This window comes from Pristiophorus japonicus, chromosome 15 (genome assembly GCF_044704955.1).
Source record: "Pristiophorus japonicus isolate sPriJap1 chromosome 15, sPriJap1.hap1, whole genome shotgun sequence".
In the NCBI taxonomy this organism is placed as follows: domain Eukaryota; kingdom Metazoa; phylum Chordata; class Chondrichthyes; family Pristiophoridae; genus Pristiophorus; species Pristiophorus japonicus.
In genome coordinates this window covers 179598758-179625388 of record NC_091991.1, presented here as the reverse complement: position 1 = coordinate 179625388, position 26631 = coordinate 179598758, and the positions used below count along the sequence as shown (strand labels likewise).

The window sequence follows — 26631 nt, the reverse complement described above, 5'->3', positions numbered from 1 at the left end:
GTGTTTTTGCCCCCAAAATGGATAACCTCACATTTATCCACATTATACTGCATCTGCCATGCATTTGCCCACTCACCGAACCTGTCCAAATCACCCTGGAAGTTAGATTTCTGCGGTTCGACAGATGCTAGATTCCTCCACTGAAATTACACTATTACACTAAGAATAAAATGTTAAACAGAAATTATTCTGAGGGGTTAGACTGTTACTCTGTTGAGTGAGGAGCTTAAAACTCAATTAGAACTATAGGCCTGAAGCTGCTGTCGGATCCTCAATAAAGTGCATTGAAGGCAGTACATTATCGGTCATCATCATCATAGACGGTTCCTTGAACGAGAATGACTTGCTTCCACACCAAAAGGGATGAGTTCATAGATGTTTCAATGGAGGACCCGATATTACAGTCCTGAATACCAGGGGTGGACGATGTCTGTGCGTTGATTTTTTTTAACGTGTGGTGACCGTTGCACATCAGCCACCACACGGGCTTGACAGAGCTAGGCCTTTATCTAGTAGCACGAGTAAACCAGGATGACTGGAGACCTGCTCTGCTGCACGGATCGAGTGCGCACACACATCGCAATGTGGGCTGGCCCGTGCTGCCCTTGAGCCCTCGGCTCTTCTTGGCCCCGTACCCTCATTTGCTGCACCTCCGCTACGATCATTTGCTGCACCTCCGCCACAAAATATTCGCCGCACTTCCGCGATGATCTTTCGCTGCATCTCCGCACCAAACATTTGCCACACCTCCGCCATGATCTCTCATCGCTCATCTCGTCACATCTTAGCCACGATCTCTCACCGCTCCTCCGCCTCAATCATTCGCTGTACATCCACCCCAACCTTCCCGCTCCTCCGCTGTGCCTGGGCCCCGCCGATGTTCCTGCCCACGCTCTAACCGGCGACCTGGGCCTTGATGATGTCACCCAGTCGCCCACCTCGAAGTTGTCGCACACTTGGGATGACTTGCACTGGAAGCTGTAGTGGCTTGCTCCGGAAGCTGTAGTGGCTTGCTCCAGCTCTTATACACCCGACCTGTGGTGGTGACCTCTCGCAGGTCGGGGTGGCCCACGATGTCGAAGGGCCCACGGTCCAGCTCTTTATACTCCCGACCTGCTACTAACTGTTAAAGCAGGAAGCCTGGAAAGAAATACCAAGTGACAGATCACTGTATTTTTATGTATCTGATTCCCCCAGTCAGTGCACACAGTCAAATACTTCTCCCGAATAAACAATACCACAACTTCAGAGTTCCTTCCTCATAGATGGCAATCACCAAATCCAGTTCAGCTCTTTCTCGATAGTCCTCTGGATAAGTTCATCCAAATTTCCCAACCCTCACCCTCCAGTGGGGGTCAGAGTAACTGTCCAGCCTTGAGCTGCTTGTGAGATAGGGAGACAGCCTGCGGACTTAATTAGCCACACAATTGGCCCCTCACAGCGCCCATACACAACCCAACTGGAAGGCAAGAGTAAATTGTCTACTTGGCACCAATTATTGTGGTCCTCATGCCCTATATTTTTGATGCAATGAATGCATTGCTTCCTTAGCCAATAATAACTGATGCTTATGATTCAGAAGTCATAGTGACTGCACTTAAGAAAATAATATAATAGAATATAATATAGACTCGAATATAAAAAGAGAATGGGGGCTTCATTTTTACAGAATTCATTATTATGGGCTCCTCCATGAAGCTCTGGAACCGCTGTTCGGGCACTGCAAAATAGGGAACATTGCAAACCCCCAGTTTTCTTTTTACAAGTAAGCATTGAATCATAGAATGACGCAGCACAGGAGGCCATTTGGCCCATTGTGTCTGTGCCGGCACTTTGAAAAAGCTATCCAATTAGTCCCACATCTTTTCTTCTCATCCCTTTCCCCACAGCTATGTAAATGTTTTCCCTTCAAGTATTTATCCAATTCACTTTTGAAAGTTACTATTGAATCTGCTTCCACCACCCTTTCAGGAAGTGCATTCCAGATCATCATAACTTGCTGCGTAAAAACATTGCTCCTCAGCTCCTTGTCTCTTTTGCCAATTTTCTTAAATCTGTGTGCTCTGGTTACAGACCCTCCTGCCAGTGCAAACAGCTTCTCCTAATGACGCTATCAGTACAACACAGACGGCTCTCGGATGCTCACACACACACTCTGCTAATCCGCACATTGCGTCCCTTGGACTTTTGCTGTTGTTACTGACACGGGAAAGCAATACCTTCGGTTCCTGCCTACGTCACGCAGTTACCTCTGACACTTCAGCAACACAGCTTCCGATTGGCACCTGTGGCCAAAATGAACGGATCAGCTCATTGGCTGGCCCGGGACTCCCTGATTGGGTGCCGAGCAGAGGGCACGAATCGCAGCTCCCATTGGGGAATGCGTAAGCCGCGCCTCCCGGTTGCTGAGGAAGCGCGCACTCGAGGGCTGAGTGCGCGCGCTTTGCTAGACTGAAATTAGATCCCAGTTCATAATGGCATTGGAAATTTCGTGACTTTGCAGTTTATATTTTGACTTCGTATTCCTCTCTGCGTCACCCTAGTCCCTGGGTACAGTCACTCTGGGTGCGTCATTCCTCTCTTGGGACAAATGTAACACGTGGGAGGATTGTTACCCCGTTGTGTTTAATGTTAATATTTCAAGAAGTCTATAGGAATTGCCTATGATGATGATGATGATGATATTGTATTTAAAAGTTTCTTCCTTGTGTTTAAATCGCTCCTCCTACAACAGTAGCTACACTTCAGAAGTACTGCATTGGCTGTAGAGCACTTTGGGACATACTGAAGTTGTGATGGGCGCTATATAAATGCAAGTCTCTTCCATCCTTATAATTTTCCCCAGAACTCTGCAATCTTCTGGCCTCTTGTATATTCCCCACCACCATTATCATCATCATAGGCGGTCCCTCGAACGAGGATGAGTTCACAGATGTTTCAATGAAGGACCCGATGTTCTCGTCCTGAACGCCAATTGAAGGGGTGAAAGATGCCTGTGCGTGGATTTTTTTAACGTGTGCCGACCGTTGCACATCAGCCACCACACGGGCTTGACAGAGCTAGGCCTTTATCCAGTGGCAAGGGATTAACCAGGACGACTGGAGATCTGCTCTGCTGCACGGACCTTGTGCACACACATATCGCAGTGTGGGCTAGCCCGGATCTGGTCATTATTACATATGCTGTTTGTAACCTTCACATAGCTGTAACCTTTATGTAACAATACTGTACACTGTATACACCTGAGTAATGCACACCTTGACCACAGGGGGTGAACTTGTGGGAGACACTCCTCACCTGGTCATCCAGGTATATAAAGGGAGGTCCCATGCAGGGTCATCACTTCTTGGTCCTGAGAATAAAGGTTCAGGTCACGTAGTGACCCTGTCTGCAGTACATGCCTCGTGTGATTCTATAGTAAGGTGTAAGGACACGAGAAACGGGAATCAACGACCCACGAGGATGGCCACCGAGGAACGGTACTGTGTCAGTGAGGACTGGGACGATTTCGTTGAGAGACTCCAGCAGAGCTTTGTCACGAAGGACTGGCTGGGAGAGGAAGCGGCTGGCAAGCGGAGGGCGCATCTACTGACCAGCTGTGCATCCAAGACGTATGCGCTGATGAAAGACCTGCTCGCACCCGAGAAGCTGGCGGACAAGTCCTTTGAAGAGCTCAGCACTCTGATCGGTGAGCACCTCAAACCGGCGAGCAGTATACACATGGTCCGGCACCGGTTCTATACAGACCGGCGTCGGGAGGGACAAAGCATATCGGACTTCGTTGCGGACCTTCGGCGTTTGGCCAGCCTCTGTAAGTTCACAGACGCCTGCAGTGGGGAGATGTTAAGGGATTTCTTCATTGAGGGCATTGGTCATGCCGGGATTTTCAGGGAGCTTATCGAGACCAAGGACTTGACTTTGGAAAGGGCAACGCTGATGGCTCAGACCATGGCAGGGGAAGAGGAGACCAAGATAATTTACGCGTGCAGCCCTGGTTCCAACGTGGTGATGGATCAGGGAGTTAACATTGTAAACGAGACTCAAAACCCTGCAGGCAGGCTTGGGCAATTCGACACCACCCAGGCAGCAACAGGCTCTAGGGTGGGCCAGCAACAGAGACAATGGCAAGGGGAATCGGCAATTCACGCCATCACAAGGGACAATGCGTCCTGGGATGAGACCATTGACACCCAGCAACAGAGTGCTCAGGAGTAATCAAAGAGACAATCAGAGAGGAATGCCTGGTAACAGTTCCTTTGTTCACAACAATCTCAGCTCACGCTGGAGGTGCGGTGGCAGAAATGCTGCGAAAATCTGTAGGTTTCAACAATTTATCTGTAGAAACTGTAACTTCAGTGGACATCTGGCCAGAATGTGCAGAAAGCCCATAGCGAGGCTAGTTTACGAGGCAGAGGAACCAGACGAGGGGTCTGCAAGGCAGGGTGATGCTTGGGGCAAAGCTATGGACGCAGAAGTCCAGCGGGTTCATTTGGCAGACATCCACAGCTCGTATACCAAAACGCCACCTATGATGATGAAAGTTCTATTAAATGGCATCCCGGTACGCATGGAGCTGGACACAGGAGCCAGCCAGTCACTTATGAGTGCCCAACAATTTGAAAAACTATGGCCACTCAAAGCTAACAGGCCCAAACTGAAACGCATTGACACGCAACTACGGACATACACCAGAGAGATCATCCCAGTACTAGGCAGTGCAAACTTGGTGATCACACACAATGGATCGAAGAGCCGGCTGCCACTCTGGATTGTCCCGGGGAATGGTCCCGCGCTCTGGGGAGGAACTGGCTAGCTGAGATGAACTGCAAATGGGAGGATGTGCATGCCATTTCATCGGTGGAGCGAAGTTCATGCTCACAGGTCCTACAGAAATTCGAGCCACTTTTTCAGCCAGGTGTCGGGACCTTTAAGGGCACCAAAGTAGTGATACACATCACCCCGGATGCCAAACCAGTGCACCACAAAGCCAGAGTCGTGCCGTATATGATGCGTGAGAGAATTGAGAGTGAGTTGGACAGGCTGCTAAGAGAGGGCATAATATCGCCTGTTGAATTCAGTGACCCCATCGTTCTGTCCTTAAAACGGATGGCTCGGTCAGGATTTGTGGTGACTACAAGGCCACCATCAACCGAGTGTCACTACAGGACCAATACCTGCTTCCGAAAGCGGAGGATCTTTTTGCCACGCTGGCAGGTGGCAAGCTGTTCACCAAGTTGGACCTCACATCAGCCTACATGACCCAGGAACAGGCCGAAGAATCCAAGCTTCTGACCACCATCACTACGCACAAGGGGCTATTCATTTACAACAGGTGTCCGTTTGGCATTCGTTCAGCTGCCGCTATCTTCCAGAGGAACATGGAAAGCTTGCTTAAATCTATCCCCGAAACAATCGTATTCCAAGATGACATCCTAATCACGGGTCGAGACACCGAGGAACACCTCCACAACCTGGAGGAGGTGCTACGCCGACTGGACTGGGTAGGCTTGCGACTAAAGAAGTCCAAGTGTGTATTTTTGGCCCCAGAGGTCGAGTTTTTGGACAGGAGGGTTGCCGCAGACTGGATCCGGCCTACGGACGGAATTCAAAACGGAGGTGATCCGTCGTGCGCCCAGGCCCGGCAACACATCGGAATTGCGGTCATTTCTGGGACTATTGAACTACTTCGGGAACTTTCTGCCGAACTTAAGCACATTGTTGGAGCCGCTGCACGTGTTCCTGCGTAAGGGTTGTGAATGGTTTTGGGGGGATTGTCAAGAACGGGCTTTCAATCGGGCACGGAATCTGCTTTGTTCTAACAAGCTGTTGACCCTGTACAACCCCTGTGTGATGCATCATCCTATGGGGTTGGGTGCGTGTTGCAGCAGAGTAATGATGAGGGCCAACTCCAACCTGTGGTTTATGCCTCCAGGTCGCTCTCCCAGGCAGAACGAGGATATGGGATGGTTGAAAAGGAAGCACTCGCATGTGTCTACGGGGTGAAAAAGATGCACCAGTACCTTTTCGGCAGAAGGTTCGAGTTCAAAACGGACCACAAACCGTTAACATCCCTGTTGTCCGACAGCAAGGCTGTCAATGTCAATGCGTCAGCTCGCATACAGCGGTGGGCCCTCACGCTGGCTGCGTATGACTACACCATACGGCACCGGCCAGGCACCGAAAATTGAGCTGACGCGCTCAGCAGGCTCCCACTGGCGACCACCGAGGGGGCGTCGGAACAAAGAGCGGAGATGGTCATGGCCGTCGAGGCTTTCGACACCGCAGGCTCCCCCATCACAGGCCGTCAAATCAAAATCTGGACCAACAGAGATCCCCTCCTATCCCTGATAAAGAAATGTGTCCTGACTGGGAATTGGGCGCCCGCACACGGAGCGTGCCCCGAGGAGGTCAGGCTGTTTCACAGACGGATGGACAAGCTCTCCATCCAAGCCGACTGCCTGCTATGGGGCAGCCGAGTAGTCATGCCCCAGAAAGGAAGGGAAGCATTCATCAGGGAACTCCACAGCGAGCACCCAGGCATTGTGCTAATGAAGGCCATTGCCCGGTCACATGTAAGGTGGCCGGGAATTGACTCAGACCTGGAACACTGTATTTGCAGGTGCACAACGTGTGCTCAGCTGGGCAATGCCCCCAGGGAGGCCCCACTCAGCCCGTGGCCCTGGCCCACCAGGCCATGTGTATTCACGTAGATTACGCGGGCCTGTTCATGGGAAAAATTTTCCTGATCGTTGTCGATGCATACTCGAAATGGATCGAGTGCATCATACTGAATTCGTGCACGACATCCACCACCGTGGAAAGTCTACGTACGGTCTTTGTGACCCACGGCTTGCCGGACATCCTGGTTAGCGATAATGGCCCGTGTTTCACTAGCTATGAATTCCAGGAGTTTATGTCGGGTAATGGTATCAAACACGTCAGGACAGCACCGTTCAAGCCGGTTTCCAATGGCCAGGCGGAATGTGCGGTTCAAATCATAAAACAGGGCATGCTCCGGATTCAAGGACCCTCCCTTCAGTACCGCCTATCACGTCTCCTGCTGGCCTATAGGTCCCGCCCGCATTCGCTCACGGGAATCCCGCCCGCGGAACTACTCATGAAACGCACGCTTAAAACGCGGCTGTCCCTCATTCATCCAGACCTGTCAGACATTGTTGAGGGCAAGCGCCAGTCCCAAATCGAGTGCCATGATCGCAACTCAGAGGGGAGATGCATAGAAATTGATGACCCTGTATTCGTTCTCAATCATGCTTTGGGACCCAAGTGGCTTGAGGGTACTGTAATTGGCAAAGAGGGGAATAGAGTCATAGTGGTCAGATTTAACAATGGGCAGATATGCCACAAACATCTGGACCAAGTAAAGAAAAGGTTCAGCATGGACACTGAGGAACCTGAGGAAGATCATGAGATGTCATCCATACCACTGCCAGTGAACGAGCAACAAGGACATTCAGCAGCATGCACAGTCCCTGCGGCCAGCCTGGACAGGCCGGAATCACCTCAGGCAACAGAGATGCATGCCAAGACTCAGCCACCAGAGCCCCAACTGCGGCGCTCCACGAGAGAGCGTCGACCGCCTGAAAGACTCAATCTTTGACCCAAAGACGTTGGGAGGAGGTGATGTCATGTTTGTAACCTTCACATAACTGTAACCTTTATGTTACAACACTGTACACTGTATACACCTGAGTAATGCACACCTTGACCACAGGAGGTGAACTTGTGGGAGACACTCCTCACCTGGTCATCCAGGTATATAAAGGGAGGTCCCACGCAGGGTCAGCACTTCTTGGTCCTGGGAATAAAGGTTCAGGTCACGTAGTGACCTTGTCTGCAGTACATGCCTCGTGTGATTCTATAGTAAGGTGTAAGGATAGTACACTGTTTGTGGGAGCTGGCTGTGCGCAAGTTGGCTGCACCAACAGGGTGACAAAGGGGTGGCACAATAAGCAACACGGATGCAATAGCCGAGGGATGAAGGCCAGGGCGCTAGACACAGACCAAGATCACAGCTGGGACCTGAGTTCAAACACACGGCAGATTTATGGGATGCAAGTCTGTCTCTTCCTGCTGGCTACAAGGATCCTGTGTGTGAAATGAATTTGCACAGTCTCCGAGCAGGAGTGAGTCTTAACTTGGCGCCAACTAACACTAAATTAGAAAGTCACTCAAGAGGTCACAGGATGGCTGGTGTGGGAAAATGCTCTGCTGATGCTAGGGGGGCTGGGGTGGGGGGGGGGGGTCGCTGTCCTGGTGATGAGGCTGAGGCCCATAGTGTTGGGGCTAATGTAGAAGGGGCTTTACTCCGCATCTACTTCTGTTACTAACGGCAGAGCGCTCGATTCTAACAACAGAAAGCATTCCATTCCCCATGCTTTCCCCATGACCTCACATTCTTGTGGGTCAAATCCACTGTGTTATATGTTCTGCAAAACGACCACACACGCCCAGACCTGGGTGATTGAAAGCTGGAGTGGGCAGGCTTGATTTAACATAAGAGCATAAAAAATAGGAGCAGGAGTAGGCCATTTGGCCCCTCGAGCCTGCTCCGCCATTCAATAAGATCATGGCTGATCTGATTTGATCATTCCCCACCACACCATTTATGGCTGTGTCTTCAGCTGCCCAGGCCCCATGCTCTGGAATTTCCTGCCTCAGCTCCTCTTCCTTTCCTCCTGTAATAAAATCTTCCTTAAAACAATTCTTTTTGACCAAGCCTCTCCCCTTGTAATCTCTCCTTTGTGGGAGCTTGCAGTGTGCAAATTGGCTGCCGAGTTTCCCACATTACAACAGTGACTACACTTCAAAGTACTTCATTGACTGTAAAACGCTTTGAGACATCCGGTGGTCGTGAAATGTGCTATATCATAGGGAATGGGAGAACAGCGTCCTCGATCAGGCCAACATCCCCAGCATTGAAGCACTTGACCACACTTGATCAGCTCCGCTGGGCGGGCCACATTTTTCGCATGCCTGACACGACTCCCAAAGCAAGCGGTCTACTCGGAACTCCTTCATGGCAAATGAGCCAAAGGTGGGCAGAAGAAACGCTACAAGGACATCCTCAAAATCTCCCTGATAAAGTACAACATCCCCACTGACACCTGAGAGTCCCTGGCCAAAGACTGCCCTAAGTGGAGGAAGTGCATCCGGGAGGGCGCTGAGCACCTCGAGTCTCATCGTTGAGAGCATGCAGAAACCAAGCGCAGGCAGTGGAAAGAGCGGACGGCAAACCTGTCCCACCCACCCTTTCCCTCAACGACTATCTGTCTCACCTGTGACAGAGACAGTGGTTTTTGTATTGGACTGTTCAACCACATAAGAACTCATTTTAAGAGTGGAAGCAAGTCTTCCTCGATTCCGAGGGACTGCCTATGATGATGAGAAGGTGCAAGTCTTTCTTTTTTTTCTGTACTTGGCCACAAAGTGCCTTGGTATGTTTTTTCTATGTTAGAGGTACTATATAAATTTGTACTGTGAAAATGGCTGCATTGACTCTGATTGGCTCTCCATTATCACATGACCTGACTGTTGATTAGTCCCCTTGGAGGATAAACCACATCCCGAAATTTCTTTGGAAGGTGTAACTGGAACCACCCAGCCCAAGTTCTGAGTGACTTTGCAAAGTGTAATTCGATCCATTCTGACTTCAGAAGCCAGAGGGAATAGATCTCCACCAACCCAGCAAAAGCCTCCCAAGTACCAGCCGAAGTCCCTTACTCCAGCCCAAGTGCATGCCTCTCCCAGCCTAAGTTCCTTACCCCCGTCATAGATGGGTCATTGTATGTGCGTCACGGATTGTTAACAGGTTTGAATGAATAGTGACAGCATCGTGACTTCTAAATTTCATCCACTCCAATGAAGTCCCTTGTAACACATGCACCGAGCTTTCCGAGAAATCGGATGTGGGTGTAAAGGGCCTTGGAAGAACGTGATCCGTCTACCCTGAGTTCCCTCTCTCCCCTCCAATCATCCCCCATCTCTCTCTCTCTCCCCACCCCCCGTCTCTCTCTCTCTATCTCCCCCCACCCCCTCGTTTCTCTCCCCTCCGATCACCCCCCGTCTCTCTCTCTCACCCACTCCCCGTCTCTCTCTCAACCCCCCATGTCTCCCTCTCTTCCCACCCCCCCTTCCCATGTCTTTCCCCCCTCTCCGTCTCTCTACCTACCCCCCCACCTTTCTCTCTCTCCCTTCTCCCCCCCTTCTCTCTCTCCCCCCTCCGCCGGTCTCTCTCCCCCCCCCACCCCCGTCTCTCTCTCTCTCCCCCCCCCTTGTTTCTCTCCCGGCCCCCATCTCCCTCTCCCCCCCACCCCGTCTCTCTCTCTCCACCCCCTCCATCTCTCTCTCTGTCTTCTCCCCCACCCCCCCCCCCCCCCCCCGGGTCCCCTCTCTTTCCCTCTCCCCCCCCGTGTCTCTCTCTTCTGTTTCCCCCCCTCTGGTCAGTCTCTCTTCCCCTCCCCCCATCTCCCTCTCCCTCCACCCCCGCCCCCCCCCCCGTCTCTCTCTCTCCCCCTCCTCCCATCACTCTCTTCCCCTCTCCTGTCCCTCTCTCACTCTCCCGTCTCTCTCTCTCTCTCTCAACCCCTGTCTCTCACCCACTCCTTGTCTCTCTCTCACCCACTCCCTGTCTCTCTCTCCTCCCCCCCACCCCTCCCCGTGTCACCCTCTCCTTCCCAACCCCCCTCCCCATGTCTCTCTCTCGCCCCCCCATATCTCTCTGTCCCCCCCACCCGTCTCTCTCTCCCCCCTCCGCCGGTCTCTCTCCCCCCCCCTCCCCAGTCTCTCTCTCTCTCTCCTCCCCCACTTGGTGTCTCTCTCTCTGTCCACACCCCCCACCCCCCCGTATGTCTCTCTCTTCCCCCCCACCCCTCCCCGTGTCTCTGTCTCCTTCCTCCCCATGTCTCTCTCTTTCCCCCTCCCCTGTGACTCACTCTCCACCCTCCTCCATGTCTCCCTATCCCCTCGCTGCCTCTCCCCCCCACCCCCGCTCTGCCCGCTGCCTCTCTCTCCCTCGCCCGTCACCTCTCTTTCCCCCGCCACCAGCTCCCCGAGCCGAAGCTCGATGCATCAGCTTCGCAGCTCGGTCAGAGGCTCGGAGGAACAATGTAGTCAATTGCCGTGCTCTACTTCCGGTTCCGGTTTTTGCGGGAGTCGAATGGGGCGGAGTCCAGAGGACGCAGGCACAGAAGGACAGAAAAAACACAATGCAAATAGTCACAATGATAAATTAAAGTGGACCAGTGTGAAGGGAGCAGTGTTAAACTGTTAAGTAGTTAATGAGAATCTAGTTTACATGCCGCTGATTAGCAAATATTTATACCATGTCGAACATTGTAAGATTTGAACATCCTCCTCTGAATTCCTTGTTCCCACCCCTTGGTGTCATCTGCAACTTATACTGACATGGACTGAGACTGTATATCTAGGTCATTAATGAATGCCTGGAACAAGAGGGGTTCTAACACACACCGTTTGGGCATGTGACTCTGTACATCCCTCTATTTTGACCTAGCTCTGCTTAAGACTACCCTCTGGTTCCTTCCTTCTGGCTGGTTATGAATCAGTGTTCATATTTCATATATTACAGAGCATAGGCAACAATTACAATGATTTTCATTCGTAGACCAGGCATTCCCAGTGTAGTTGAAACTGCTTTGATAGAGTTACAGATGCTTGTGTTCTGAACTTTTGTATACAATTATTTTTGTAGTACTGTAACTCTAAGAACATAGAACATAAGAAATAGGAGCGGGAGTAGGCTAGACAGCCCCTTGAGCCTACTCTGCCATTCAATAAGATCATGGCTGATCTTCGACTTCAACGATTTCCCACCCGATCCCCATATTCCTTGATTCCCTAGTCCAAAATTCTATTGATCTTAGTCTTGAATATACTCAACGACTGGGCAGCCCCAGCCCTCTGGAGTAGAGAATTCCAAAGATTCACAACCCTCTGAGTGAAGACATTTCTCCTCCTCTTAGTCCTAAATAGCTGACCCCTTATCCTGAGTCTATGACCTATGATCGGTTTCTTAACTGATAAGAGAATAAGGGGTTATGGGGAACAGGCAGGGAAGTGGACCTGAGTCCATGATCGGATCAGCCATGATCGTATTAAATGGCAGAGCAGGCTCAAGGGGCCATATGGCCTACTCCTGCTCCTATTTCTTATGTTCTACAACCTCTAGTTCTAGACTCTCCAGCCAGGAGACACAGCCTCTCAATATCTACCATGTCAATCCTCCTGTCCCCCGTCAATCTTGTATGTTTCAATGAGATCGCTTCTCATTATTCTAAATTCCAGAGCATATAGGCCCATTCTACCTAATGTCTCCTCAAAAGACAACCCTCTAATTTCCAGGAATCAATCTAGTGAACCTTTGTTACACCCCCTCTAAGGCAAGTATATCCTTCCTTAGGGTATGGAGACCAATACTGTGCACAGTACTCCAGGAGTGGTCTCACCAAAGGCTTGTACAATTGCAGCAAGAGTTCTTTACTCTTGTACTTCAAATCCCCTTGCAATAAAGGCCAACCTTTGCCTTCCTGATTTATTACTGAACTTGCTTGTTAACTTTTTGTGTTTCATGTACAAGGGCTCCCAAATCCATCTGAACATAAATATTTAATAGTTTCTCACCATTTAAAAAATATGCTGTTTTTCTATTCTTCCTACCAAATTGAATAACCTCACATTTCCCCACATTAAATACCTTCTGCCACTTTCCCACTCACTTAACCTGTCTATATCCCTTTGCCAACTCGAAGTGATACCATTTAGTGCCATTAGATGGCAGGAAAGGCAACTGTCCTTGTTTAATATTGCAGAAGATTGATCAATAATAGTGTTCTAACCAGATATATGTCGAGTGCCCCAATTCATAATCAGACTTTTCCTGTAGAATTCAAATTTTACCCAATATTTATTTGATGGTTTCAATTTTTCTGCCTTCACATGTAAAAACATACAAACAAAATATGTAAAAATTATAATGGTTTGCTAAATTGTAAGACACAGATTTATAGCTTAAGCTGTAGCTATACCAACATTTCTTCATTCATATTGTGAGATATCCAGCAGCCTATGGGGAATAATCCTGAGAATTGGCCTTTGTTGAGTTTTTGGTACTCATGGATTATATTAACCCCCAGGTATATGAAACCCGCTCAGGACCCTTTAAAAGAGAATTAACTTATAATGGTTGGAGAACACTGGGCGACTACCAGCATGGCTCCTGTTTTTTTGTAGTTTATCTTGTACCTCAAGTGAGCTCCAAATATTTTAATGCAGTTGCTGATGTTGGGGATTGAACGCGTACATCCGAGCCAGGGTGTCCTAGGATATGGAGCACGTGGTGTCCACCGGTACGCTCGCGGCCTTCCATGAGAGGTGGACGCCGGAGGGACTGGAGTGCATCATGACTCCCAGCAACCAAATTTTAATTTGATTTTATATGTTTTAAAGCTTCATTTGTTTTATTGTCAGGTTTTAGTGTCCCCCTCCCCTTTTATAGGGAGCACTTGTATAATGTATGGTTTTAGTGCCCAAATAAAAAACACAAAAAACCCCACAAAAAAAAAGGGCCTTGATAAGAGTTTGGAGTGTACCCCAGATCAGGGGGCACTTGATTTAACTGGTTAATTTTGTTTCCAACCAAAAGAGTTGTTGGGGATTGAAGTGAGGGGATCTGAGGTATAGAAAAATGCTTCATTTAGATAAGATGAAATATTGTGCTCAATTCCTTCCACAATGATGGTTTCTATTGTGAGTGTTGCTACACCTAGGGTAAGAGTGGAATGTCTGCTGGCTTCACCTGGTGAGGTTAAAGGATGGAAGAGTTCAGCTGCTAGTTCACTATGGATGCAGAGTTTGAATAGAGTAGGCTGATCTATTTGATAAACCTTTTCTGAAGCCCATTTCCTTTCAGATAGGCCTACCCCATTCTATTGATCCTTTTTTAAGGATAGCGTAAGGGCAATCAAGATCTTCGCATGTACAGCTCAACGGATAGAGCCCAAGTTCCAGGGAGGAAGGAACTTGCATTTATACAGTGCCTTTCATGTTCTCAGAATATCTCAAAGTGCTTCCTTCACAGGCAAAAAAATATTTTTGATGTGTAGTTACTGCTATGTAGGCAAACACAACAGCCCAGATGTGCCCAATAAGTCACAAAAACAGCAATGAGATGAAGGACCAGTCAATCTAGTTTTTGGTGGTGCCGGTTGAGGAATAAACATTGGCCATTTGTGTATGCATTACCAGAACTCCCTGCTCTTTTTTTGAAAAAGTATCAACGGATCTTTCATATCCACCACAATAGACAGATTTGGCTTTGGTTTAATATTCAGTTCTACACTGAACTATCAGTTTAGATTCTATGCTCAAGTGCTGGAGTTAGAGCTTGAACTCACAACCTTCTGACTCAAACGTGAGAGTGCTACCACTAAGCCAGGGTGGCATCCAGATTGTGACAGTTATCTTGTACAAATCACTGGTCTGTTTCCACCTTGGTATTACACACATCGCTTCTCGGCCTTTTGGCTAAGATCATGCGTAACTGACCTGACAGGGGAGTAACCATGACCCCAAAGTGGTTCTCCCTGGATCAGGAAGGTGGTTCTCCTATGCTTTTTGGAAATAGGAGGTGGGTGGGGTGGATTGACCCATCCACCTCCACGGAGGTGTGTGGGGGGCTTGACCCATCCACCTCCATGGCACGAACCTGGTATTGCAGTACTTCCAGGAACGGTGCAGTGGCTCTAGGCCTTTTGGCTAAGAGCATTGGCGCAGAGTGATCCTTGATGTGTGCAAGGTGACCTCTGGCGTTTGTGATTTGACAAAGAATTGGAAAGACTGGCTACGAATTTTAAAAAATTAAAAAAAAAAATTACACACATTTCTGGGCACTGTACCTCAGGAGATATCCTGGTCTTGGAGGGAGTGCAAAGAAGGACAACAAAATTGACAAATTGGACTGGAGACCAGTAATATGAGGAAAGACTAAAGGTAATGAGGAATAAAGATGGTTTAGAGGTGTCCTTATTGTTATATTTAAAATATTCAAGGGAATAGATCAACTGGATCATGGAGTGATGTTCAAAGTTCAAGGGGATTTTTTGGCAGGCAACATTACTGAAGGATACCAGTGATTAAGTGGTACAATATAAAGAGTCTGTGACCTTTAGACCTAGCATAATGGTTGTTTCTGGTCATGTACTGCTCAGTGTTAATAAAGAAATTGGGATATACTTGGGAGAGAAGTATGGGAAGGTTAATTCTGTACATCTAGTAAGGCATCATGAATAATCATGGTTACCTAGAGTTGGCTTGATTACCTTAGGCAGTTGGTGAGGAATTTCTAAGAGCATTTCCTGAAATTGGTCAGTCTTTTGCCCCTTGCAGGAGTTAGCATTACCTTTAGCTGGGGACTAAATCAGTAAGGCTATTAGTGATTTTAAAGAAGAGCACAGCATATCCATTGTGAGCTATTTTGTTCTTTGTAACCAATCATAATATCAACAATTGGAATTGCTGATCAGGAAAGTGGCGCATGAATAGTTGGATTTGTTGATGCCAACCAATTGGTGATAAACATGGAATCATGACCAGATGGTAAACTACCAAATGAACCTTCATGTTCATGTTTTAAAAGCCAGCAAAGAACGACTAAAAAAATGATTAAGAAAGTAAACTAGCACAAAATATAAAAACAGATAGCAAGAGTTTCTATAAGTATATAAAAAGGAAAAGGATGGCTAAAGTAAATGTTGGTCCCTTAGAGGACGAGGCCGGGGAATTAGTAATGGGGAGCATGGAGATGGCAGAAACTCTGAACAAATATTTTGTATCAGTCTTTACGTTAGAGGACACTAACAATATTCCGACAGTGGATAGTCTAGGGGCTATTGGGGGAGAGGAACTTAACACAATCACAATCACTAAGAAGGTAGTACTCAGTAAGATAATGGGACTAAAGGCAGATAAATCCCCTGGACCTGATGGCTTGCATCCTAGGGCCTTAAGAGAAGTATTGGCAGAGATTGTGGATGCATTGGTTGTAATTTACCAAAATTCCCTGGATTCTGGGGAGGTCCCGGCAGATTGGAAAACTGCAAATGAAACGCCCCTATTTAAAAAAGGAGGCAGACAGAAATATAGACCAGTTAGCTTAACATCTGTGGTTGGGAAAATGTTGGAATCCATTATTAAAGAAGCAGTAGCAGGACATTTGGAAAAATAAAATTCGGTCAGGCAGACTCAGCATGGATTTATGAAGGGGAAGTAGTGTTTGACAAATTTGCTGGAGTTCTTTGAGGATGTAACGAACAGGGTGGATAAAGGGGAACCAGTGGATGTGGTGTATTTGGACTTCCAGAAGGAATTTGACAAGGTGTCACATAAAAGGTTACTGCACAAGATAAAAGTTCACGGGGTTGGGGGTAATATATTAGCATGGATAGAGCATTGGCTAACTAACAGAGAACAGAGAGTTGGGATAAATGGTTCAATCGCTGGTTGGCAATCAGTAACTAGTGGGGTGCCGCAGGGATCAGTGCCGGGAACTGAACCATTTACAATCTATATTAACGACTTGGAAGAAGGGACTGAGTGTAACGTAGCCAAGTTTGCTGACGATACAAAAATGGGAAGAAAAGCAATGTGTGAGGAGGACACAAAAAAATCTGCAAAAGGACACAGACAGGCTAAGTGAGTAGGCAAAAATTTGGCAGATGGAGTATAATGTTGGAAAGTGTGAGGTCATGCACTTTGGCAGAAACAAATCAAAGAGCAAGTTATTATTTAAATGGAGAAAGATTGCAAAGTGCCGCAGTACAGTGGACCTGGGGGTACTTGTGCATGAAACACAAAAGGTTAGTATGCAGCTACAACAAGTGATCAGGAAGGCTAATGGTATCTTGGCCTTTATTGTAAAGGGGATGGAGTATAAAAGCAGGGAAGTCTTGCTACAGCTATACAAGATTTTGGTGAGGCCACACCTGGAATACTGCGTGCAGTTTTGGTTTCCATATTTACGAAAGAAAATACTTGCTTTGGAGGCATAGAAACATAAAAAATAGGTGCCAAGTAGGACATTCGGCCCTTCAAGCTTTCACCACCGTTCAATAAGATCATGGCTGATCACTCCCTCAGTACCCCTTTCCTGCTTTCTCTCCATACCCCTTGATCCCCTTAGTCGTAAGGGCCATATCTAACTCCCTCTTGAATATATCCAATGAACTGGCATCAACAACTCTCTGTGGCAGGGAATTCCACAGGTTAACAACTCTCTGAGTGAAGAAGTTTCTCCTCATCTCAGTCCTACATGGCCTACCCCTTATCCTAAAACTGTGTCCCCTGGTTCTGGACTTCCCCAACATCGAGAACATTCTACCCACATCTAACCTGTCCCGTCCCGTCTGAATCTTATATGTTTCTATGAGATCCCCTCTCATCCTCCTAAACTTCAAAGTATAAAGGCCCAGTTGATCCAATCTCTCCTCATATGTCAGTCCAGCCATCCCGGGAATCAGTGTGGTGAACCTTTGCTGCACTCCCTCAATAGCAAGAACGTCCTTCCTCAGATTAGGAGACCAAAACTGAACACAATATTCCAGGTGAGGCCTCACCAAGGCCCTGTACAACTGCTGTAAGACCTCTCTGCTCCTATACTCAAATCCCCTAGCTATGAAGTCCAACATACTATTTGCCTTCTTCACCACCTGCTGTACCTGTATGCCAACTTTCAATGACTGATGAACCATGACACCCAGATCTCGCTGCACCTCCCCTTTTCCTAATCTGCCGCCATTCAGACAATATTCTGTCTTTGCGTTTTTGCCCCCAAAATGGATAACCTCACATTTATCCACATTATAATGCATTTGCCATGCATTTGCCCACTCACCTAACCTGTCCAAGTCACCCTGCAGCCTCTTAGCATCCCTCTCACAGCTCACACTGCCACCCAGTTTAGTGTCATCTGCAAACTTGGAGATATTACACTCAATTCCTTCATCTAAATCATTGATGTATATTGTAAAGAGCTGGGGTCCCAGCACTGAGCCCTGCGGTACTCCACTAGTCACTGCCTGCCATTCTGAAAAGGACCCATTTATCCCGACTCTCTGCTTCCTGTCTGCCAACCAGTTCTCTATCCACGTCAGTACATTACCCCCAATACCATGTGTTTTGATATTGCAAACCCATCTCTTGTGTGGGACCTTGTCAAAAGCCTTTTGAAAGTCCAAATACACCACATCCACCGGTTCTCCCTTGTCTACTCTACTAGTTACATCCTCAAAAAATTCCAGAAGATTTGTCAAGCATGATTTCCCTTTCATAAATCGATGTTGACTTGGACTGATCCTGTCACTGCTTTCCAAATGCGCTGCTATTTCATCCTTAATAATTGATTCCAACATTTTCCCTACTACTGATGTCAGGCTAACCAGTCGATAATTACCCGCTTTCTCTCTCACTCCCTTTTTAAAAAGTGGTGTTACGTTAACTACCTTCCAGTCCATAGGAACTGATCTAGAGTTGATAGACTGTTGGAAAATGATCACCAATGCATCCATTATTTCTAGGGCCACTTCCTTAAGTACTCTGGGATGCAGACTATCAGGCCCTGGGGATTTATCGGCCTTCAATCCCATCAATTTCCCTAACACAATTTTCCGCCTAATAAGGATATCCTTCAGTTCCTCCTTCTCACTAGACCGTCGGTCCCCTAGTACTTCCGGAAGGTTATTTGTTTCTTCCTTTGTGAAGACAGAACCAAAGTATTTGTTCAATTGGTCTGCCATTTCTTTGTTCCCCATTATAAATTCACCTGAATCCGACTGCAAGGGACCGATGTTTGTCTTCACTAATCTTTTTCTCTTCACATATCTATAGAAGCTTTTGTTATCAGTTTTTATGTTCTTGGCAAGCTTCTTCTCGTACTCTATTTTCCCCCTCTTAATTAAACCCTTTGTCCTCCTCTGCTGAATTCTAAATTTCTCCCAGTCCTCAGTTTTGCTGCTTTTTCTGGCCAATTTATATGCCTCTTCCTTGGATTTAACACTATCCTTAATTTCCCTTCTTAGCCACGGTTAAGCCACCTTCTCCGTTTTATTTTTACTCCAGACAGGGATGTACAATTGCTGGAGATCATCCATGTGATCTTTAAATGTTTGTCATTGCCTATCCACCGTCAACCCTTTAAGTATCCTCTGCCAGTCTATTCTAGCCAATTCACACCTCATACTGTCGAAGTTACCTTTCCTTAAGTTCAGGACCCTAGTCTCTGAATTAACTATGTCACTCTCCATCTTAATAAAGAATTCTACCATATTATGGTCACTCTTCCCCAAGGGGCCTCGCACAACAAGATTGCTAATTAGTCCTTTCTCATTACACATCACCCAGTCTAGGATGGCCAGCTTCCTAGTTGGTTCCTCGACATATTGGTCTAGAAAACTATCCTTAATACAATCCAGGAAATCCTCCTCCACCGCATTGCTACCAGTTTGGTTAACCCAATCAATATGTAGATTAAAGTCACCCATGATAACTGCTGTACCTTTATTGCACGCATCCCTAATTTCTTGTTTGATGCTGTCCCAACCTCACTACTACTGTTTGGTGGTCTATACACAACTCCCACTAGCGTTTTCTGCCCTTTGGTATTCCGCAGCTCCACCCATACCGATTCCACATCATCCAAGCTAATGTCCTTTCTTACTATTGCATTAATTTTCTCTTTAACCAGCAATGCCACCCCGCCTCCTTTTCCTTTATGTCTAACCTTCCTAAATGTTGAATACCCAGCCTTGGTCACCCTGGAGACATGTCTCTGTGATGCCAATTACATCATACCCGTCAACTGCTATCTGCGCAGTTAATTCGTCCACCTTATTCCGAATACTCCTCGCATTGAGGCACAGAGCCTTCAGGCTTGTCTTTCTAACACAATTTACCCCTTTAGAATTTTGCTGTAATGTGGCCTTTTTTGCTTTTTGCCTTAGGTTTCTCTGCCCTCCACTTTTACTTTTCTTCTTTCTATCTTTTGCTTCTGCCCCCATTCTACTTCCCTCTGTCTCCCTGCATAGGTTCCCATCCCCCTGTCATATTAGTTTAACTCCTCCCCAACAGCACTAGCAAGCACTCCCCCTAGGACATTGGTTCCAGTCCTGCCCAGGTGCAGACCGTCCGGTTTGTACTGGTCCCACCTCCCCCAGAACCGGTTCCAATGTCCCAGGAATTTGAATCCCTCCCTTCTGCACCACTCCTCAAGCCACGTATTCATATGAGCTATCCTGCAATTCCTACTCTGATTAGCACGTGGCACTGGTAGTAATCCTGAGATTACTACTTTTGAGGTCCTACTTTTCAATTTAGCTCCCAGCTCCCTAAATTTGTCTCGTAGGACCTCATCCTGTTTTTTACCTATATCATTGGCAGTTCAGAGAAGGTTCACTAGGTTGATTCCAGGGATGAGGGGGTTGACTTATGAGAAAAGGTTGAGTAGGTTGGACCTCTACTCATTGGAATTCAGAAGAATGAGAGGTGATCTTATCGAAACGTATAAGATTATGAGGGGGCTTGACAAGATGGATGCAGAGAGGATGTTTCCACTGATGGGGGAGACTAGAACTCGGGGGCATGATCTTAGAATAAGGGGCCTCCCATTTAAAACAGAGATAAGGAGAAATTTCTTCTCTCAGAGGGTTGTAAATCTGTGGAATTCGATGCCTCAGAGAGCTGTGGAAGCTGGGACATTGAATAAATTTAAGACAGAAATAGACAGTTTCTTAAGCGATAAGGGGATAAGGGGTTATGGGGGGTGTGCAGGGAAGTGGAGCTGAGTCCATGATCGGATCAGCCATGATCTTATTGAATGGCGGAGCAGGCTCGAGGGGCCGTATGGCCTACTCCTGTTCCTATTTCTTATGTTCTTATGTTCTTAATACCTTTGTCCAAAGGACTTGAAGCAGCTTGATTTCAAGTCTTGCCGGTAGAAGATTGCCAAACTGTGCTTGAATATAGAGCACTTCATTGCCATTTATGCTGTGATTAAGCTAAAAAGAGATCACAGCCAGGGGGCAAATACAGGCTTCTTTAGTACCTGGTCTAGTTAGAGATGATTGACGAGGTTTCGGGCGGTGGGCAATTTCGGATCCTGTGACTGCATGCACGTAGTTGTGGGAGCCAAAGGCAACATCATTTCTGTTTCGGACTCTAGCTCGATAAACTTTTTCACGAATGTTCATCAGTGGAAATTTACTGGAACTAGGGAAGCTAAAATTGCAGAGAATGCCATCGTACTTCCTCAGCAAGTTGAAAGAGATGAACGATGATGACTTGTCAAGATGGACTGGTTTCAATACCCTGCTACAGAAAACTTAAATCCCACCCATGTCAAACATTGGCCACCTTCCAGTCATCGATGCCAGCCCTACTAAGCTTAATACAGTGTACACAATCTTGCCACGAAGTGTTGATATTGCAGACAAGCTCGGACTGGATAAGATTGTCGTGGCAATGGACCAGGAGATTCGTTGGATGAATGCCCTCTTCATGCACCAGTTCCAACTGTCACAGGACGGGAGAGTGGAGAGCACCAGTTCAAACTGTCACAGGAGCATCCAGTCGTGCCCCGGTAGCTGCCCCCAAGGGAAGTGGAGTGTGGGAAATTGCACTCCGCTTCCATTGATGGGTGGTAAGGCCAATTCTGCGGCGGGAGCAGGACTTCCACGCTGGGGGCTAAAATTCCCTGCCGAAGAAGGTTACTGCCCCCAAGGTGGGAGCCTGTGGGAGGCAGAGGGAGGTTGAGGGGAGACGGGGGCGGGGGATGGAGGGGAGAGTGGTGGAGGTGGGGGGGCGGAGAAACTCAGGGCAGGGGATAGGAAGGGCCACATTGCAGCGAAGGTCTGGGGGGGCGAAGTGTGTTGGAGGGGCGGGCCTGGGGGCTCTGTGCCTCGGTGCGGGGAGTGTTCAGAGTGGGGTGGATGGGTTGACTGCGCAGATGGCAGTTGGTGGATGTGATGTGGTTGGCGTCGCGGGGGGGTGGCTCCGGGGTGGCCGGGGCTGGGGGCTCGACATCCGGGGGTGTTCGGCATTTGGGAAGGATTTTGATGGGATGGGGCGGGTTGGGTGCGGTGGGAGTGTTCCCGGTGTTGGGTGGGTCCGGAGCCGGGGGTGGGGGGCACGCTCTTGGGATGGGGGGGTGGGCTGTTTGGTGCTGGGATTGGGAGAGACTTCTTCACTCAGGTAGTTTTTGACCTGTGGGGTTTCCTGCCGCGGAGAGTTGTTGATGCCAGTTCATTGGATGTGTTCGGGAGGGAGTTGGATGTGGTCCTTGCGGCTGGGGGGATCGGGAAGTGTGGAAGTAGCGTGGGGGGGAGGTGCTGGGGTGGGTGATCAGCCATGATCTTGTTGAATGGCGGTGCAGGCTCGAAGGGCCGAATGGCCTACTCCTGCACCTATTTTCTATGTTTCTATGTAAAATTTAAAATTAATATCATTATACCTTAACGAATACTTTGCATCTGTTTTCACAAATGAAGGGGGCAATGCAGATACTGCTATCGAGGAGGAGTGTGATATTCTGGATGAAATAAATATAGTGAGAGTGGAAGTATTAAGGGGTTTAGCAGCTTTGAAAGTAGATAAGTGCCCAGGCCCGGATGAAATGCATCCCAGGCTGCTGAGTGAAGTAAAAGAGGAAATAGCAGAGGCCTTGACCATCATTTACCAGTGCTCTTTGGATTTGGGGATGGTGCCAGAGAACTTGAAAATGTGGTACCCTTGTTTAAGAAGGGAAAAAGGGATAGGCCGAGTAATTACAGGCCTGTCAGCCTAACCTCAGTGGTGGAAAAATTATTGGAAAAAATCCTGAAAGACAGGATAAATCTGCATTTAGAACATCAAGGATTAATTAGGGACAGTCAGCATGGATTTGTTAAGGGAAGATCGTGTTTGACTAACCTGATTGAATATTTTGAGGAGATAACCAAGAGGGTCGATGAGGATAGTGTGTACAATGTAGTGTATATGGACTTTAGCACAGCTTTTGTTAAGGTCCCACATGGTAGACTGGCCATGAAGTTTAAAGCCCATGGGATCCAGGGCAAAGTGGCAAGTTGGATCCAAAATTGGCTTGGAGGTAGGAAACAGAGGGTAATGGTTGATGGATGTTTTGTGACTGGAAGGATGTTTCCAGTGGGGTTCCGCAGGGCTCAGTACTGGGTCCCTTGCTTTTTGTGGTATATATCAACGATTTAAATTTGAATATAGCGGGTATGATTAAGAAGTTTGCAGACGACACTAAAATTGTCTGTGTGGTTGATAATGAAGAGGAAAGTCATGGGCTGCAGGAGGATATCAATCGACTGGTCAGGTGGGCAGAGCAGTGGCAAATGGAATTTAATTCCGAGAAGTGTGAGGTAATGCACTTTGGGAGGGCTAATAAGGAAAGGTTATGCACATTAAGCGGTAGGCCACTTAATAGTGTAGATGAACAAAGGGACCTTGGAGTGCATGTCGACAGAGCCCTGAAAGTTGCAGGCCAGGCGGATAAGGTGGTTAAGAAGGCATACGGAATGTTTGCCTTTATTGGCCGAGGCATAGAATATAAGAGCAGGGAGGTTATGCTTAAATTGTATAATACTTTGGTTAGGCCACAGCTGGAGTACTGCGTGCAGTTCTGGTTGCCGTATTATAGGAAGGATGTGATTGCATTAGAGAGGGTGCAGAGGAGATTTACTAGGATGCTGCCTGGAATGGAGAATCTTAGTTATGAGGACAGATTGGAGAGACTGGGTTTGTTCTCACTGGAACAGAGGAGGTTGAGAGGAGACCTCATTGAGGTGTACATAATATTGAGGGGCCTGGACTTAATGGATAGTAAGGGCCTATTTCCATTGGTGGCGGGATCTATTACGAGGGGGCATAGTTTTAAGGTGGTTGGTGGAAGGTTTAGAGGGGATTTGAGGAGGGGGCTTCTTTACGCAGAGGGTTGTGGGGATCTGTACCTCGCTGCCTGGAAGAGTGGTGGATGCAGAAACCCTCACCACTTTTAAGAGATGGTTGGATGGGCACTTAAAGTGCCGTAACCTGCAGGGTTACGGACCTAGAGCTGGTAATTGGGATTAGACTGGATAACCTTTTGTTGGCCGGCGCAGATATAATGGTAAGTACTGCAGGGAATCGAATACAGCCAGGGTGATCTCCTGGACTAGTTTCGATCACCTGGATGGGTCGGAGAGGAATTTTCCATTGGAAAAGCACAATGACAAATTAACATCAAGGTACAGTTTCAACTGAATTATGGGAGCTAGAAAAACTAGAATAGTAGTAATTGCAATCAATTTTTATTGTAACAATGTAATAGACGCAATTATGAATAGGATGACCATGTGATAAGAGAAATTAAGTTAGCCATTGAACAGAACCTTGCTTGGGATAGTTATCATATCACATAATGGGAGTGCAGCAGTTCAGAGTGGTAAATCTGAGAGTTTGGTAAGTGAGAGAGTTCGGTGAAGTGGGGGCGGGATGTGTTGCTTTGCCTTGTTTTTCCTCCCTTTTTCCACAGAGCGGCGGCGAACCTGAGTGGGAGCAGACCGAGGCTTGAGAGTGGGGATAAAAGCTGCAGCAGACCTGCATCTTCAAGGAATCTAATATGCCCAGTGTGATCTCCTGGACTAGGTTCGATCGGACTTGGTTGGACCGGAGAGGAATTTTCCCAGATTTTTTCCCCAATTGGCCTGGGTTTTTATCTGTTTTTTTGCCTCTCCCAGGAGATCGCACGGCTCCAGGTGGGGAGTGTCATGTATCTCACACTACTGTATATAACTGTATCTTACCATGCTATACATGACTGTAACTGGATATGACCTGTAACCACAAGCATACTTTACCACCAGGGGTGCACTTGCAGGAGACACTGCATACCTGTTCCACACAGGTATATAAAGGCAGGTCTCAGGTAAGTGTGGCACTCGAGAGCTGTGAAATAAAGATGCAGATCCAGAGTGACCTTGACTTCAGCATGTGTCTCGTGTACGTCTGTACTGCAGGATCAGGACTTTACAGTGGCGACGAGTTACGGGATTACAGAATCCACAGAATGGCTACCAACGGCTCAGATGAGAAATACAATGCTGGAGACAATTGGGAGGACTTTATAGAAAGGCTCCAGCAAAGCTTTGTAACCAAAGACTGATTAGGCGACGATAAGGCAGACAAGAGAAGAGCCCATCTCTTGACCAGCTGTGGCTCGAAAACATACACCTTAATGAAGGACCTGCTGGCACCCGAGAAACCAGCAAGCAAGTCATTTGAGGAGTTGAGCACACTGGTGAGAGACCACCTGAAGCCAGCGAGCAGCCTACACATGGCCAGACACAGGTTCTACAACTACAGATGCTGTGTGGGCCAGAGCATACCCGATTTTGTGGCGGAACTTCGGAGGCTAGCTAGTTTATGTGAGTTCTCCGATGAACTAAGGAGAGAAGTACTGAGAGTCTTTTATTGAAGGAATAGGCCACGCAGGCATATTCCGAAAGCTTATAGAGACAAAGAACTTGACCCTAGAGGCAGCACAGACATTCTTGGCAGGAGAAGAAGAAACGAGGTTGATCTATACTGCGGGTACGACAACTAACGAAACATCGGAACAAGGGGTTCACAGCGTGAAACAAGCCGCTACCCCCACATACAGACAAAGGCAGGAGAGCAGGCCTTCAACAGCAGGCAGTGGCGCCAGAAGCCATCAAGGGCCACATGAACAGCCGTTCACACCTCATCAACCCACAATGCGAGCAATCAACTACAGACTGAGAGAAGCTCAAGAGAGATCAGCCAGACGCAGCTCATCCTTCGGAAACAATGGAAACGGTCTGTGCTGGAGATATGGGGGAAGGCACTCAACAAGGGGGTGTCGATTTCAGCATGCTATTTGCAGAAACTGCAACTATACAGGGCATCTGGCTCGCATATGCAGAAAAACAGCAGCTCGGCTGGTATACGAATCGGAAGGGTCGGAAAGCGGACCAGAAGACGGTGGGGACAGTGCCCGGGACACCGAGGTACAGCGAGGCAACACGATCAATGTCCACTGTTCTTACAATAAAACGCCTCCTGATGATCTGCATCCCAGAGTACTAAAAGAGGTAGCATGGAAATAGTAGATGCATTGGTTGTCATCTTCCAAAATTCTATAGATTATGGAACAGTTCCTGCAGATTGGAGGGTGGCAAATGTAACCCCACTATTTAAAAAAGGAGGGAGAGAGAAAACAGGGAACTACAGACCGGTTAGCCTAACGTCAGTAGTAGGGAAAATGCTAGAGTCTATTATAAAGGATGTGATAATGGGACACTTAGATAAAATCAACGGGATTAGACCAAGTCAACATGGATTTATGAAAGGAAAATTGTGTTTGACAAACCTACTGGAGTTTTTTGAGGATGTAACTGATAGAATAGATAAGGGAGAACCAGTGGATGTAGTGTATTTGGATTTTCAGAAGGCCTTTGATAAAGTCCCACATAAGGGGTTAGTGTGCAAAATTAAAGCACATAGGATTGCGGGTAATATACTGGAATGGATTGAAAATTGGTT

The 26631-nt window shown here is 47.6% G+C and overlaps 1 protein-coding gene and 1 pseudogene across 6 annotated transcripts in view; one reads left to right on the top strand and one right to left on the bottom strand.

Annotated features, from left to right (window-relative positions):
• The window catches only part of lcmt1 (leucine carboxyl methyltransferase 1), a 95118-nt gene that overhangs the window by 66833 nt on the left and 1654 nt on the right, over positions 1 to 26631 (bottom strand). The window contains exon 1 of one of the 6 annotated variants that reach the window (XM_070901406.1): positions 2220 to 2278. The exons of 1 other annotated variant lie outside the window; for it this stretch is intronic. Coding sequence is in view for 1 of the 5 variants with exons in the window: in XM_070901403.1 (XP_070757504.1) it covers positions 636 to 773 (138 nt within the window). In the remaining 4 variants the exon portion in view is untranslated. Of the gene's footprint in view, positions 1 to 635; positions 1034 to 1929; positions 1950 to 2146; positions 2279 to 26631 lie in introns of those variants that run through there. 4 more of the 6 variants (XM_070901404.1, XM_070901405.1, XM_070901408.1 and 1 more) reach the window with 4 other exon arrangements.
• On the top strand, positions 14543 to 14780 carry LOC139226006 (U2 spliceosomal RNA; annotated as a pseudogene).